The sequence below is a fragment of the Zootoca vivipara genome, chromosome 13, assembly GCF_963506605.1.
Source record: "Zootoca vivipara chromosome 13, rZooViv1.1, whole genome shotgun sequence".
Classification (NCBI taxonomy): Eukaryota; Metazoa; Chordata; class Lepidosauria; order Squamata; family Lacertidae; genus Zootoca; species Zootoca vivipara.
In genome coordinates this window covers 34,665,900-34,682,203 of record NC_083288.1, presented here as the reverse complement: position 1 = coordinate 34,682,203, position 16,304 = coordinate 34,665,900, and the positions used below count along the sequence as shown (strand labels likewise).

General features: G+C 48.4%; 2 protein-coding genes across 2 annotated transcripts; both read right to left on the bottom strand.

Moving 5' to 3' along the window:
* Positions 1-47: 47 nt before the first annotated feature.
* On the bottom strand, positions 48-6,656 carry GFY (golgi associated olfactory signaling regulator). Its single transcript, XM_035137268.2, has 4 exons — positions 6,551-6,656; positions 4,142-4,567; positions 1,277-1,453; positions 48-313 (listed from the first exon to the last, which is right to left on the bottom strand). The coding sequence occupies exons 2-4, from the start codon at positions 4,539-4,541 to the stop codon at positions 48-50; spliced, it is 843 nt and encodes a 280-aa protein (XP_034993159.2). The 5' UTR covers positions 4,542-4,567; positions 6,551-6,656.
* A 3,107-nt stretch (positions 6,657-9,763) lies between these two features.
* On the bottom strand, positions 9,764-15,658 carry LOC118095488 (uncharacterized). The gene is made up of 5 exons (XM_035136737.1): positions 15,598-15,658; positions 12,427-12,585; positions 11,212-11,377; positions 10,582-10,658; positions 9,764-9,906 (listed from the first exon to the last, which is right to left on the bottom strand). The coding sequence occupies exons 1-5, from the start codon at positions 15,656-15,658 to the stop codon at positions 9,764-9,766; spliced, it is 606 nt and encodes a 201-aa protein (XP_034992628.1).
* Between the last annotated feature and the right edge of the window lie 646 nt (positions 15,659-16,304).

Below are 16,304 nucleotides of genomic sequence, written 5' to 3'. Positions count from 1 at the left end.
GGGATTTGCACGTAGCCCATATTTTTTTCTGGAAAGGGCCCAGAGCCTCAGATGAAGTTCCCAGTGCGCAGGTTGGCTGGGGACAGGCACTCCAGCTTCACAGGGTTTGCCTGAGGCTGCTTGGTGTCTTGCCCTGCCTCGGAAGATGCCAGCTTCCCTGGCGACCCGTCGAGAGCAGGGTGGGGTTGCTTGAGAGCTGGGATCGAGAGGGTCTGGATTGGCTGAGGCTGGGCTTGGGAGGCCGTTGGGTAGACGTAACCGTCAGTCTCGTAGAAGAACCAGTCGTAATCCTTTGGGCTGTCCAGGAAGAGGGCTGGGAAGAAAAGGGGGGGTGGAGTAAGAAATAAACCCATTGCATCACATGACCATGTCAGGTGCCACTTGAAGTTGCTTTTCACTGAGTCAATCTGTTTTGCCTGGTACTGGCTGACTGGCAAAAATAATAATCTTTTTCAACACCTGCTAGCTGTAACTGTGAGGAAAGGGTCTCTTCAGTGGTGGCCCCTTATTTAGGCAATTCTCTCCCTAGGGAAGCTCACTTGACACCCACATCAACGTGTTTCATTTCTCACGGCTTTTACTACTCAGGTCGTCATCTTACTCAGTTATTGTCACTGGTGGTCTATTTGTTGTTTCCTTTTACTTATTTACCTGACAATTGTTTGTAGATTAACCCACCCTGCTCATCTTTGCCCTGAAGGGTACCATTCAAGTAACCTATTACGTTAAGAAAAAAATACATAGGCAGACCACACAACACTTCCGAATTAAGCAGGAGATCCCAGAATTACAGAAGCCAATCCTGGCTTCTGTTTAGATCCAGGAATGTCCCATTGGAGGCGTGTGCCAGAGTGATGGACAAGAAGACACTCATTTTTTGGTCTTGTGAGACCAAAAAACGAGCATATTTTAGTCTCGTGTCCTTGCACATGTGCAAGTGCTTGGGACCAAATAAAGGAGTGTCCCAATTTTGGTCTCCAAGATGCTGGAGGGTATGCAGGGGTAACCAGTGATGGTCTTCTGCAGCTGTGGAGAACCTTTGGCCCTTGAGATGTTCTTGGACTCCAACTCCCATCAGCCCCCACCAGCACAGCCGATAGCCAAGCATGATGGGGACTGCAGTCCAATCACAGGTTCTCCATCCTGATCTTTCCCTTTCAACGGTGCAGACAGGCGGCTGGTATAAAAGCATAGTCCAGCCGCCTACACTGCTCTCCTCAATCCCAGCCCACCGGGTCCCACTCACTCTCCTTCCCAAAGACCACCCATCGCTTACCAGGGTCATCAAATCCGTCCTCATACAAGCGATGGTGGGAAAATGGTTCTTTCTTGGATCCTCGGCTGTAGGCGCAATAGACCCCGATGAAGAGGCAGAGCAGCAGGCCGCAACCAGCGAGAAACAGCCCCATGGCGTGGCTAGCTGCGGTGTGGGCTTCCCGCGCTGACGGTTGCCCTGTGGAAGACAGATGAATGATGTCACGTGGTCCACACTAGGGGTGGAGGAGAGGTCCCCTCCGCATTTAAAGCCAAATCTACCAAATCCTCCCTTTATGAAACAATACACAAACCCAAACCCAAATGCAGCTGTCCTCAGAAGTTCACACTTCTCACAATTTTGTAATGCAGTCCTCAAAGTTTGCAGCAGTGTGTGTGTGTGTGTGTGTACCATCCATGAAAATGAAGGTGTTAGTGGGGCGGGGAAAATACAAAACACATTATATCTGGGGGAATTGCTTTGCAAAAACGCGTACGTTAGTCAAAGCTGCATATAAATATGTGTTTCTCAGAAAGAAAGAACTTGCACTAAAAAGCTGGAGAGTTTTCGTAAGGATTTTTCATTAAAAACACACACACAAATGCCTTCAAAATGTGGAAAACTGCATTTAAGACTGGGAAAATGAGAAACGGAGAGAAACTGGAATGAAAAGATCTTTTTCATCCCTGGCGCACACTGAGAGCTTCGTGGAAAGCATGGACATGGCTCCTACTTTACGAAACGCAGTCCTCCCTTCTAAGGTGTCTTCTATGAAATAGAGGAGACTGTCCACGCAAGCCTCCCGTGTCAAGGAACAATCAAGAGGGTGTGACATGGAAATGGCCCCATGGGCCAAACTGAGACCCTTGCAGAGTCTCACAAGGCCCACAAGCTGAAAGTTCCCCACCCCTTTCTCTCTTTGAAGGGTTGTCTCATCCAGGTCAAGATTAAGACTGGAAAACAGTAAGTTGCCTTGAAATTGCCAGTTAACAATTCGCACCCGGTAAGCAGGCTCAGCAAGGGACGCGGGTGGCACTGTGGGTTAAACCACAGAACCTAGGGCTTGCCGGTCAGAAGGTCGGCAGTTCAAATCCCCATGACGGGGTGAGCTCCCGTTGCTTGGTCCCAGCTCCTGCCAACCTAGCGGTTTGAAAGCACATCAAAGTGCAAGTAGATAAATACCCGCTACAGCGGGAAAGCAAACGGCATTTCCATGTGCTGCTCTGGTTCGCCAGAAGCGGCTTTGTCATGCTGGCAACATGACCTGGAAGCTGTACGCCGGCTCCCTCGGCCAATAACGTGAGATGAGTGCCGCAACCCCAGAGTCGGCCACGGCTGGACCTAATGGCAAGGGGTCCCTTAACCTTTTAAGCAGGCTGAGCAGGCAGGCACCCAGGTCACCTTCTCTACTAGGGTGAGATTCATAGAGCCATAGAGTTGAAAGGGACCCCCCAGGGACATCTAGTCCAACCCCTGCAATGCAGGAACCCTGCCCACAGCCATCCCTGGGTGGGCTCAAACTACCAACCTTCTGGTTAACAGCCAGACACACTGACCCAGATGTATTGCATTTCTATTTAAATAATAGCAATTATTTCTAATACTGTGTCTATCCATAGAAGTTAGAAGGCGTGTGCCATTTTTATGCAAATCTGTATCCTTGTTTGTGCACTTTCTTGACAATGCACTTCATTTGGACTACATTTGAGCACCCAAGCGGGGCCTCATCTACATTTAAAGCAGTATCATGCCGCCTGAAACAGTCATGGCTTCTCCCAGAGAATCCTGGGAACTGTAGTTTTTTAAGGCTGCTGAGGGTTGTCAGGAGACCCCTATTCCCCTTACAGTGCTACAGTTTCCAGAGGGCTGAACAGTCAATCCCTCTTCCCAGGGAACTCACACAATTGTAGCTCTCCGAGGGGAATAGGGGTCTCCTCTCAGGATGCTGAACAAACTGCAGCTCCCAGGATTCATTGGAGGAAGACATGACTGTTTAAAGTGGTAGGATGCTGCTTTAAATGCATAGTGTGGATGGGGCCTGAGTCTGGGTCTAGCCCATGCTAACCCCAATTTTACAGATATAGCAACTGAGGCTGATAAATCCCAGCTTGCTTAGGCTCACCCAATAGCCACATGATTTCATACTGGTCTGTGAGCGACTCGACCCCAGCGCCCTTCTGGAGAATCCAGGATTGGAATTGCAATCAACGAAACCCTCCACAAAACACGGGTGGCGCCGTGGTCTAAACCACAGAGCCGAGGGCAGACATCCCCAAACTGCGGCCCTCCAGATGTTTTGGCCTACAACTCCCATGATCCCTAGCTAACAGGACCAGTGGTCAGGGATGATGGGAATTGTAGTCCAAAACATCTGGAGGTCCAAAGTTTGGGGGTGCCTGGCCTAGGGCTTGCCGATCAGAAGGTCGGCGGTTCGAATCCCTGCAACGGGGTGAGCTCCCGTTGCTTGGTCCCAGCTCCTGCCCACCTAGCAGTTCGAAAGCACATCAAAGTGCAAGTAGATAAATAGGTACCGCTCCGGCGGGAAGGTAAACGGCGTTTCCGTGTGCTCCTCTGGTTCGCCAGAAGTGGCTTAGTCATGCCGGCCACATAACCTGGAAGCTGTACACTGGCTCCCTTGGCCAATAAAGCTAGATGAGCGTCGCAACCCCAGAGTCGTCCGCCACTGGACCTAAAGGTCAGGGGTCCCTTTACCTTTACCTTAATCCCTCCACAAAACCCCACACAGGCATAGGAAGGTGCCTCATCCTCCAGCCCTACCTGGCGAGGCCAGGGATTGAACCTGAGAGCTTCTGCATGCAAAGCAGATGCTCCACCCGTGAGCCACAGCCCTTCCCCTGTCTGAAAGCCCAGGAGAAGCACCCTCACCTTTGGGTTTCATCAGCATAATGGCCACTCCCTGAGCTGCAGTCTCCCATTGCTGACGTCTGCCAGACTCCTCAATGTCGACCTCAGGAAACTTGAAAGGAGCAGCCTCCATCTTCTCTTGGGGAAGCCTGGGTTTCTGTGTCTGTGGGCTGGAGACTGAGGGCTCCTTGTGGTCCTGGTCCTGCTGCGTCGGGGAAGGTTTGGGCGAAGATGTCGCGTCGGTGGTGTCTGATGTGGGACCTTGCGTGGATTCGGGGGATGTTTGTGGGGTGGAGGACCAGGTGGTGGGGAGAGGTGAAGGAGAGGAGAAAAGGGGCGTGCTGGGAGCTTCGTCGGTGGTAGCGTGGCTTGCACCCAGGAACAGCAACAGCAGGCAAGTAAGACGAGGGTGCAGATCCATTTTCAAACTGCCACACCAGGGAGTCTCTGCAGAGGAAGATAAAATGCTGACCTGTGGCACAGTGCAAACCCAGGAGACCTTCCACACATAATACAGGAGCAAACCCTGGATAACCCTGCACTCTAGCTGCAGACCTGCAAGGCCCTGCAAAGTTCCTTGGGGCCTAAGGAAATGCACTCTGCTCATTCTCAGAGGCACTCTTCACTGACATGTTTCATGGCCAAGCATTTGCCATTGAAACAGCTTCCCCAGTCCAAGCGCAGCAGGATCTAATTGAGCCTGGCTGCCCACAAGCCCTCAAGGATGACCCTGAGCAACAAATCTTTTCCTTTCACAGCCACCTCTGACAAAGCTGCGGCACAACCCTAGATACGCAACTGCGGATAAAACTCTCTTGTGTGTCAACGGGGTCCATAGGGAAGCCCTTGTTTACAGCTCTCTTGATTACTGATCGTTCCCCTGTCATCATCAAGCAAACACAATTTTACTTGTAAGAGCCATTTGACAGAGCAGGGCGACTTCGGAGACCTTGTTGCGAGGGGGGTGCTATTCTGACGGGAGCAAAGAGATATCGGATAAAGAAGATCGAAGTCTCAGCCACCCACCCTCGAATGCTCCTTGGCCATTCCTTCAGTCAAAAAGAATTGCAGGATTGTAGCTCACACCTGCACCATACATTTAAAGCACCTTTATGCCATTGTCACAGTCATGGCTTCCTCCAAAGTTTATCCTGGGAACTGTAGTTTGTTAAGAGTGCTGATAGTGGTTAAGAGACCCCTCACAGAGCGACAACACAACAGCTCCCTTAACAAACTACAGTTCCCCGGATTCTTTTGGGGAAAGCGCTGTTAAATGTATGCTGTGCACATTCTCAGGGAGTCTGCCACTGAATGCAAACTACACAATGGTGCAAACAGCAAGACCTCTTTATTCTGCCAAGCTTTCAATGCAGAGTAAACCGTTGGCTCCGGGGTTTCCAGCTGACTGATTTACCTTGCTCTTGACTAATATAATTAGAAATTTGGACTGTTTTCCTGTTGTTGTTGTTGTTGTTGTTGTTGTTGTTGTTGTTGTTGTTGTTGTTTGCAAGCTGGCTTGAGGTTACTTTACCAAAAGAAAAATCACAATGTGGATTTCTAAACACATACACACACATAACCTAAATGCAGTCTGCATTTAAAACTGGAACGTTGCTGTGCGATACAGAAAGCATGAAAGGACCCCATTATAAAGCTGCATAATGTGTATGTTATCTATCCATGTACTGTAGGTTTATTCCATGCTTTACAGCAGAGGTGACTACAATTCCCATTGTCCCTGACCTTTGGCAATGCTGGCTAGGGCTGGTAGGAGCTGCAATTCCGCCACTTCTGAAGAGTTTAACAAGGATGCATTGGGAGTTATTTAATCAGAAAGTTGGCATAGCGTAAGGAGAGGCTGCTGGATCAGGCCAATGATCCTGTTCACAGTGGCCAACCTGATGCTTGTGGGAAACCCAGCAAGCAAGACCTAAACACAAGAGGCCCTCCCCCTCCTGCCGTTTCCAGCAAGTGATATTCAGAATAATGGCTAGTAACCTTCTCCTCCACAAATTTGCCGAATCCTCTTTTAAAGCCATCACTGTCCTGCAGGGGTGAGTTCCACAGTTGCACTGTTTTCTGTGTTTTACAAACTTCTGTCTATCATGTCACCTAATTTCACCTTTTCTCTAAACTAAAAAAATCCCTAAAGCTACAACCTTTTCCTCATAAGGGAGTTCCGCCCTTCCCTTCATTGTCTTGGCTGCCCTTTTCTGAATCTCAGATGGGTAAACATTTTAATAAATGTATTGCCTAAAAAGTAGGAGGCCAACAAATAACATTCAAGAGGTATTTTTTTAAAAAAAAATGAAACCAGCTGAAAATTACCAAGCTCCTCCTAGTAGAAGATTTGTAGATACCTGAACTCTTTCTGCTAGGGTTGCTTTTCGAAAGGCATAACAAACAAGAAGGAAAGGCGTTAAGATTTACCTGCCGTCCAGTGTAGGTTAAGGAGGGGTCTCCTATTTGGCCACCTGCCCAAGGAAAGGGAATAGAGCGTGGTGGTGTTCAAAGGTACCACTTGCCACTAAATGCAACAACGTAGGAGCGGAATGAGAGGCCCCACCCCAAACATCCTAACTCCCCACAAGGGATAGAAACAGCTAACAAAACACAAGCCCCAGGAGAGGCCAACTTAGCAACACGGTTGTAGCTAACACTGCATCCCTTTTATGAAAGGCTGGAAGCACCAGTAGCAGCTGTCAGAATTCAGTCTGGAGGGTCAAATGTTAGCTCTAATGTTGTGCCTCCCTTATTCAGAAATGAAGATTTAGAAATGCACACCTGCGTTTTGAAAGCAAGGGGAAATTGATTCCTTTTAAAAGGAGAGAGAGAAGTCAAAATTTTCAATAATTTTTCTTGGTAGCCATTTAATTTTACATTCACACATAAAATAGAAACAAAAAGTGTAGAATTCTCCGAATTCTCGAACTTCCTTCCTCCCCTCTGTGGAGTCCGCTAATAACAATTTTCCACTGCATAGCATATCGTCCTCTATTTATCTTTAAAACTCTATTTAGAAGAAGTCAAAATTTGTGCAGTCTTTCAGGCAAATTGAAAATGGAGAATTGTCTGCAATATACCACATCAGCATATATGCACATATATAATACATAATCATATGATGTGCATATATCACGTACCAAATCAAAAGGCTTAAAAAAGGACTGTGCTTATAATTTATTATTTACAGCCGTATCCTAGCACTGACTTATCTCTATAAAGTTACTAACAAAATATATAGGTCCATGTTATCTTGGACCAGGGGTCCCCAAACTAAGGCCCGGGGGCCAGATGCGGCCCAATCACCTTCTAAATCTGGCCCGCGGACGGTCCGGGAATCAGCCTGTTTTTACATGAGTAGAATGTGTCCTTTTATTTAAAATGCATCTCTGGGTTATTTGTGGGGCATAGGAATTTGTTCATTCCCCCCCCCCTCAAAATATAGTCCGGCCCCCCACAAGGTCTGAGGGACAGTGGTCCGGCCCCCTGCTGAAAAAGTTTGCTGACCCCTGACTTTGTTGCACCAGGCTCCTTCCCCCAACCCCAACCCCCAATAAATTGTGTTTTCTTTCTTTCTTTTAGTGATTTGTTGCACTAGGGGACAGAGCACTTTTAATACATTTTAATTGCGCAAACCTAAATTTCATGGTATGCACTTCAGTCCTTTCCACAAACTAGTGACCATCGGGAGGGAACCTGTGTACCTATGAAAATAAACAAATAGTAGTGGGGTTTTTTTTTTAAAAAAAAAGGCACAGGTTATGTTCCCACTCCCATTTACTGTGCTCTCACACCATCTCCAGTGTTGGGTTTCTAACCCGTGTTCACACAGCATTATCCAAAACGCCTATGTATCCTGTACTTTGTTATACTGTATGGTCTGAGGTGTTGTTTCTCAAACCAGCGTCACAGCCATGGGAGTCCTTGAGCTTCTTCCCAATTCCTCTCCAGCCGAGGTGTGAAAACACACCTGCATAAAGACATCCCAGCCTTGCCAATTTGCCAAATTGATAGTGCTGATATGAACAGCTGGTGGGAAGTGGCAGAGGAAGAGCTGTGAGATGCACCACAACTTCCCTGTGCTCTAGGGTGGCAATGTGAACGACACCCATAAAAATCAGTGCTGATTTCGGGGTGGTTCTGTAAGTAGCAGCATCAGGGAACACCAAGATACTTCACTCTGGAGATTTGATGTGGGGTGGTGGGTACGGTTGTCTGTTGGGAGTTGTTAAAGCAGTACTTCCACCACGTAGGGACGGGGGTGGCGCTGTGGTCTAAACCACTGAACCTCTTGGGCTTGCCGATCAGAAGGTCGGTGGTTCGAATCCGAGTGATGGTGGTAAGCTCCTGTTGCTCTGTCCCCGCTTCTGCCAACCTACCATAGCAGTTCAAAAGCACACCTGTGCAAGTAGGTGCCGCTGTAGCTGGAAGTTAAACGGCATTTTCGTGTACTCTGGCTTTCGTCATAGGGTTCCGTTGTGCCAGAAGTGGTTTAGTCATGCTGGCCACATGACACAGAAAGCTGTCTTTGGACAAAGGCCAGCTCCCTCAGCCTGAAGCGAGATGAGCACCACAACCCCATAGTCGCCTTTGACGGGACTTAACCGTCCAGGGGTCCTGTGGGTTAAACCACAGAGCCTAGGGCTTGCTGATCAGAAGGTAGGCGGTTCGAATCCCTGTGACGGGGTGAGCTCCCATTGCTCGGTCCCAGCTCCTGCCAACCTAGCAGTTTGAAAGCACATCAAAGTGCAAGTAGATAAATAGGAACTGCTACAGCGGGAAGGTAAACGGCGTTTCCATGTGCTGCTCTGGTTCGCCAGAAGTGGCTTTATCATGCTGGCCACATGACCTGGAAGCTATACGCCGGCTCCCTCGGCCAATAATGCGAGATGAGCGCTGCAACCCCAGAGTCGGTCACGACTGGACCTAATGGTCAGGGGTCCCTTTACCTTTACCTCCACTATCTTGCACCCAGCCATAAGATTCTGCGAGGCCCCAGGGTGAGCTCCTAGTTCGTCTGCATCGCAGGGCTCACCCAACGGTGGTTAACCAACCCTTCACAGACTGCCAGCACAGCAAGGCTGGAGTCGGATGATGGTGTGCATCTTTCGAATGCAGGAAATGATGCTTGGCTTGACCATCTTTTGGTCCTCGCTGCTGGAAGTCGCATTTGGCGCGGCTGCCTCTCCCCTGCTGCTATTAATAAATCAAGGGAGTTTTTTTTGGATCTAGCAGTGGCCAGAAAGGTGTCCATTTCACACCCAGCCAAAAAGTTCAGTGAGGCATCCCTATACCGTGATATTACAAAACTACACAAGCTCCCAGAGACCTCCTGCCAAAGGAAATGAAACCAAGGAACTGGGAGAGTTTAACAATGTGAAGCTGTTGCATCCTGAGTCTGACCTACTTCAGACTTCAAGATGATGTTGGTCTCCATCAGCCTCACCCAGCACAGTTGTGAGTTGCCACCCCCAGCAAAAACACTCAATCCAGAGAAGAGCTAGAAGATCGAAAGGCAAGGCACGTTTATTAGGCTGCTATAAGAACGTTGATGACACTGGAATGTGGGCAGGTCTTGGAATCCTACACTGGGCCAGGATTCCGTCATTAAGTGCTTCCAGTTCACAAAGTTAGGGAAGATCACTGCTGCCACCCTGGCACGATTAACCAAGCAGCCCCCAAAAGTAGGAACACGGTGATGCTTAGCACGACTATGACAGCCACCAGCCCTCCTGAGAGGCCTCCGAATGCAACATCTATGGAACGGAAACTGATGGGTAGACCTACCATGGAAGGAAAGGGAAAAGAGATGAGACACATTTCATATATGTAAAGGTAAAGGTAAAGAGACCCCTGACCATCAGGTCCAGTCAGACGACTCTGGGGTTACGGCGCTCATCTCGCGTTATTGGCCAAGGGAGCCGGCGTACAGCTTCCAGGTCATGTGGCCAGCATGACAAAGCTGCTTCTGGCGAACCAGAGCAGCCCACGGAAATGCCGTTTACCTTCCCACTGGAGTGGTACCTATTTATCTACTTGCACTTGATGTGCTTTTGAACTGCTAGGTGGGCAGGAGAGGGGACCGAGCAACGGGAGCTCACCCCGTTGCGGGGATTTGAACCGCCAACCTTGTGATCGGCAAGCCCTAGGCTCAGTGGTTTAACCCACAGCGCCACCCACGTCCACTTGGTATATGTAGTTAGCCCATAATATGCACAGGGGTCATGTTCCATCATCCCCAGCTAACACAGCCAATGGTCAGGGATGATGGGAAATGATACTCTTCAGCAGTATTTCTGGAGGATCACAGGTTTCCCCACCATTCTCCTAGAGGAAGGAAGCCTCTCTCCAGTCCTCTATCTCCCCTCCCTCCCTCTATAAATCTTGGACCTGGACTACCCAGATGCCTGAAAGCTGTAGCTCCCCTTGTACCACCACCACTCTGCCCCGCATGTCACCTCGTGTGTGGAAAGGCCGGGACCAGTTGGTTGCAGCAAGGAGGGTCTGGACTTGATTGTAGAGAAGGTACCGAACACTGTCCAAAGTGGGAAGGGCAAGAAAAACAGATTTGGGCATGACGTGATTAATGCTTTATGGGACACACACATAAAGCCCACTGTCCCCCGAGAGGTTTTTCAGATTATTATCCTTCTCTTTCTCCTGAGGAACTCTGAGCAGGGTAGATAGTGGTTGCTTCCGGGTGACCTGTTTATTAGGTATTCATCCTGATTCAAAATAAAAAAATTCCTTCCAGCAGCACATTAGCGACCAACTAAGTTTGTCATTGGTATGAGCTTTCGTGTCGGTCTCTAAGGTGCTGCTGGGAGGAATTTTTTTATTTTGTTTCGACTACGTCAGACCAACACAGCTACCTACCTGTAACTCATCCTGATTTGTTTGCACAAAGTTTGTAGGGAGGTTATACAATAGGCATTGTTTATTGTACATTCTTTCCCTCAGTAGGTAGCGATGGCCACCAACTGGGATTAGACAAATTCATGGAGGGCAAGGCATGCAACCAAGACCTAGATGACACCATTCCCCTGCAAACAAGATATTTGCCCAACGAGACCAGATAAACTTCTCACCTGTACCCTCGCCCAGGAAGGACTGCTTTCGTGCAGTTGTCATGGAGGCAAACTAAGGTGGGCCCCACCTCATAAGCAAGGTCTTTTGTGATTGAAGGCTCCTCTGTCATTGGGCCACAATAGGGTATAGGGAACCTCCGACCAATCTTATAAGTGTGGTTGTGTCCTGGAAGGAAAAAGAGCAATCTGATCTATTCTCTCTTAAAGAACCCAAGAGAGGCAGGAGATTCAAATTGTGCCTCAATGACCCGTCACCCATGTGAAATAAATAAGACACAAGGGCACGCGATTTTAGGTTAATGGGTAAATAAAGGCCTCAACTTTATTGGTTATAGCATGCCTAACCGCCAATACCAAAAGTTGTGACGAATTGCTATGAGGTAGGCGAAAAAACTAAGAGGCCAGTGCCAATTTGCCAAATGGATAAAAAACTCCTACCAGGCCCCTTGGGCAACCAAGGTGACCAACTAGTCAAAGCAAAGTACACCTATAGAGAAGGAGGGCGGGTGATCTGATGCAGGCAGGAAGTAAAGAGAAAGATCCCCCGCCACAGCAGCTGTTTGAACGGAGCTGGACTCCGCCCCCCAGTGAGCCCCATTGGCCAGCTGAGGGGTATGACGCAGCGGCGGGGAGGGGCTGGTGCAGGGAGCTGACCACGCCTCTCTGCAGACGCGGGAGGCGAGCTCCGCGCACAACACCTCGCCTCTGGAAGGGAGCAGAGACCTTACTTAGTGATAGATGTTGATATACAGTGTAGCATCTGCCAATTGCCCAACAATAGGGCCAGCCCCAGCAGCAATATGGCAAGCCTCTCCAAAAAGGTCATTTTATTATGTACATTTGGAAAGAGATAGTAATAATACACCCATTTCTCTCCCCCCTTACGATAACCCGATAAGGTAGATCAGGTTGAGCCAGTGAGCGTCATGGAGTGGGGATCTGAACCCACATCTCCTCAGGTATTAGTCCATGTTCTCAACATTTACTGACCCATCCTTCCCTACAGCTTCTTCCCAGAGAAGGTGGAAATGACAGAGAAAGGCAAACAAAGGACTACCAGTAATTTCTTTCTGGATTATATGGAATGGCGCACCACATTTTCTGTACGTCAGGGATGTTGCGCTTTCCAAAACAGCACTGGAAGGAGAATTTTTTGATGTGCCAACTTATCAACAAAACTCTTGAGCATCTTTTTGTTTGCACCACTTCCATTACCTTCTGGTTTCACTTCCACCTCTATGGTAGCTGTCTCCCGGGAGGCCTGGCTAGGATCCAGGTCCTCTCTGGTCCACTGTTCATACAGGCAGTAGGCAGGTCGGAGCCAAAGAACGGTTGAGAGGCGGGAGTCTGCGTAGTATAAGGAAACAGGGTAATCTAATGAGTAAAGGAGGAGGGAGGGAAAAGGAACAAATACAGGCAGATGAGAAAGCAATTGAGGAAAAGAAGGACAAGGTGCTTGGAAGTTATAGCTTCTATATTACACTGCTCTCAGCTAACTGTATTGCCTCCTTATGCCCCCCACCCCAAATTCCCACAGGGACAGAATCCCAGCATCCTTTGTCCAATGAGCACAAGCTCCTTCTGCTTTCCATAATTCAGCAGTCTCCCGTGGTTTCATTTCAAGGTTAAAGCCCTAAACAGCCCAGTAGACCTGAAGGAGCGTCTCCACCCCCATCCTTCAGTCCAGACACTGAGCTCCAGCTCTGAGGGCCTTCTGGCGGTTCCCTCCTTGCGAGGTTACAGGGAGACAGGCAGAGGGCCTTCTCGGTAGTGGCACCCGCCCTGTGGAACGCGCTCCCATCAGATGTCAAGGAAGTAAGCAACTGCCGGTACATATCTTACTTTTAAAAGACATCTGAAGGCAGCCCTGTTTAGGGAAGTTTTTAATGTCTGATGTTTTATCCTGTTTTTAATATTCTGTTGGGAGCCGCCCAGAGTGGCTGGGGAAACCCAGCCAAGATGCGCAGGGTATAAATAAATTTATTATTATTATTATTATTATTATTATTATTATTATTATTATTAACAGCATAGGGTGTAATAATAATACATTTTTAATTTGTATCCCACCCTCTCTGGCCGATTGTCCCCCCCCCCCACAGTACCCATTTTTAAAGGCTCCATGAAGGTCTAGCTCAGGCATCCCCAAACTTTGGCCCTCCAGATGTTTTGGACTACAATTCCCATCTTCCCTGACCATTGGTCCTGCTAGCTAGGGATCATGGGAGTTGTAGGCCAAAACATCTGGAGGGCCGCAGTTTGGGGGTGCCTGGTCTAGCTGCAACCTACAAAACAGGACTAGGCAGTGCTCTAGACACCTCTTGTGATTCACCTGCTTAAAAGGCGGGTGTGTGTGTGTGTGTGTGTGTGTGTGTGTGTGTGTGTATATATATATATATATATATGCAAACAAGTCACAGTGGGCCACCACTGGTTCTATGTACCTCCTCCTCTGGGCCAGTCTGTCAAAGCCCCCCTGCTACCTGGAAAAGCTTTGCCAGGTGTCAAACCCAGATAGGGCTCTCAACAAGGCAACAAGTGTGTGTATGTGGAAAGGTTCTCTCCTGGCCAATGAGGGGGGGGGGGAGACCAACCTCCTCTGCAGCAAGAAGTGAGCCTGCTTGAGCGGGAAGCTCACCTCCACCAGCAGCTGCCTCTAAGAGAAAATATAAATGGCAGGGTCATCGAATTGTAGAGTTGGGAGGGACCACGAGGGCCATCAAGTCCAACCCCCTGCAATGCAGAGATCTTTTGTCCAATGTGGGGCTCGAACCCATGACTCTGAGAGCATGGCTGAATCTAGACATACCGTATATTAAAAATGCTGTGAAAATGCTTTAAAAAATAAAATAGATCTACCTGTATATTGAATTTGCCATTCGCTCACCATCGCCATCTAGTGTCACATTTGTATAATGCACTTAAAACTTTATATTTGCAGTCCTACGAGTCCCATGCTCTACCAACTAAGCTGTCTGCAGGCACTCACACAGCCCGCTCTGCCCTACATTCACGATCAAGAATTCAAGGGCATATTACAGTCAGGCAATGCAGCATCCCCACCAAGGGGTGGGGACAAAGTCACTGGTGGGGAGTGGCCTGAGAGGAGAGCTCAGAGGGCCAGAGAGCGAGGCCTGGAAAGCCACTTTAGCCCCGCCCTGGACTTAGCGTTCCCCAACCCCCAACCCAGATGTATGGGCTCAAGGGCTATGTGCAGAAGCCGAGACCCTTGGACTCCACAGTAACCAACCAGGGCAGCTCTCAGCCTCTGGTCCTGCACTCACTTCACACCCCAGGTAAGTTCAGCAGCGCCTGCTCAGCAAGTATAACTTTTCCCCTTGACCACCTTGGGAATTTCCACCCGATGCGGCTTATAAAATCACAGGACTTTTACCAGAAAAGTAAGAGGGGGGAAATTGAAAACCTAGCTCTGCATTAAACAAACAAAAAATCACTCCAAGTTCAAATTAGAGCTGCCGTCCATTAAGGATATCTTAATAAAGGGGTGCAGTCTACACTTTGCTTGTAGTCGACAGCCTGTGCTTATATCACAACTAGTGTCACCTTAAAAACAATTGTGTGCATGAATGCCTCTTCCTAAGATAGCACCTGCAGTCCTTATTAATGTTTGTATTATGAATAGTTGCCTCTTTAAAAAAAATGCTTCCTGGTTGGTCTGGGATGCCTTTATAGTAAGTTTAAGAGTAAGTAAAAGATTACAATCCTAGAATTGATTTCTTGGTCTGTTAAGCATACCCAGTGGAACAGGGAACCAGGCAGAGGGCCTTCTCGGTAGTGGCACCCACCCTGTGGAATGCACTCCCACCAGAGGTCAAAGAGAACAACAATTACCAGACCTTTAGAAGGCATCTTAAGGCAGCCCTGTTTAGGGAAGCTTTTAATGTCTGGTGGATTTCTGTATTTTAATGTTTTGTTGGAAGCCGCCCAGAGTGGCTGGGGAAACCCAGCCAGATTGGCGGGGTATAAATATTATTATTATTATTATTATTATTATTATTATTATTATTATGGTGCTTATTTCCAAGTTGATGTATATAAATCACATACCGCCCCACTGCAAATACAGTATGGAAGGAAACTCTTAAGCAATCCTAAGTATGGTTGTTCCTGCCCACCTAGCAATTCGAAAGCACATCAAAGTGCACGTAGATAAATAGGTACCGCTCCAGCGGGAATGTAAACAGTGTTTCCGTGCGCTGCTCTGGTTTCGCCAGGAGCGGCTTAGTCATGCTGGCCACATGACCCAGAAGCTGTCTGCGGACAAACGCCAGCTCCCTCGGCCTATAGAGCGAGATGAGCGCCAGAGTCTTCCCCCGACTGGACTTCACAGTCAGGGGTCCCTTGGTTGCAGCCTGAGTCACTCACCTAGTACCAGCAGAGAAGCAGATCCGCCATACAGCAGAAGGTTTATGCCAAGCAATAACATGGCCCCCTTCATCTTTGAAAGGGGACAAGCAACCCCCCCCCCACAAAGGCTATAAAGATGGCTCTCCTGCAGCTACAGCTGATCTGAGATAGAGGGGAAGGAGCAGACAAGGATATTTAAAGGGGGAAAGACTCAGGCCACACACGCTCCTAACATTTAAAGAACTACGATACCACTTTAAACAGTCGCGGCTTCTTCCACAAAGAATTCTGAGAGCAGGAGTTTGTGAAGGGTGTTGAGAGTTGTCAGGAGTCACCCCACAACACACACCCAGCTACAGTTCACAGAGGTCCCTGTGAACAGGGATTCACTGTGAGCCATAACTGTGAGGAGAATTGGCGTCTCCTAACTTCTCTCAGCACCCTTAACTCAATGCAGTTTCGGGGATTTTTGTTGTCAAAGAGTGCCAAATCAGCTTTCATTGTGCAACCTGAATTGGCTGTGTGTGTGTAAATCCATCTCACCTAAAAAATACGGTATTTCTAGGACAATCCTAGACATCTCTACTCAGAAGTAAGTCCTGCAGTTAAACTCAAGAAGACTTACTCTCTGGTAAGTGAGCACAAGAGTTCAGTTCTTTTCTTTCTGTCTTTTTTTGTTGATAAATGAATACCCGTGTCCTTCGAGCATGTTCCACGTGGCTTAT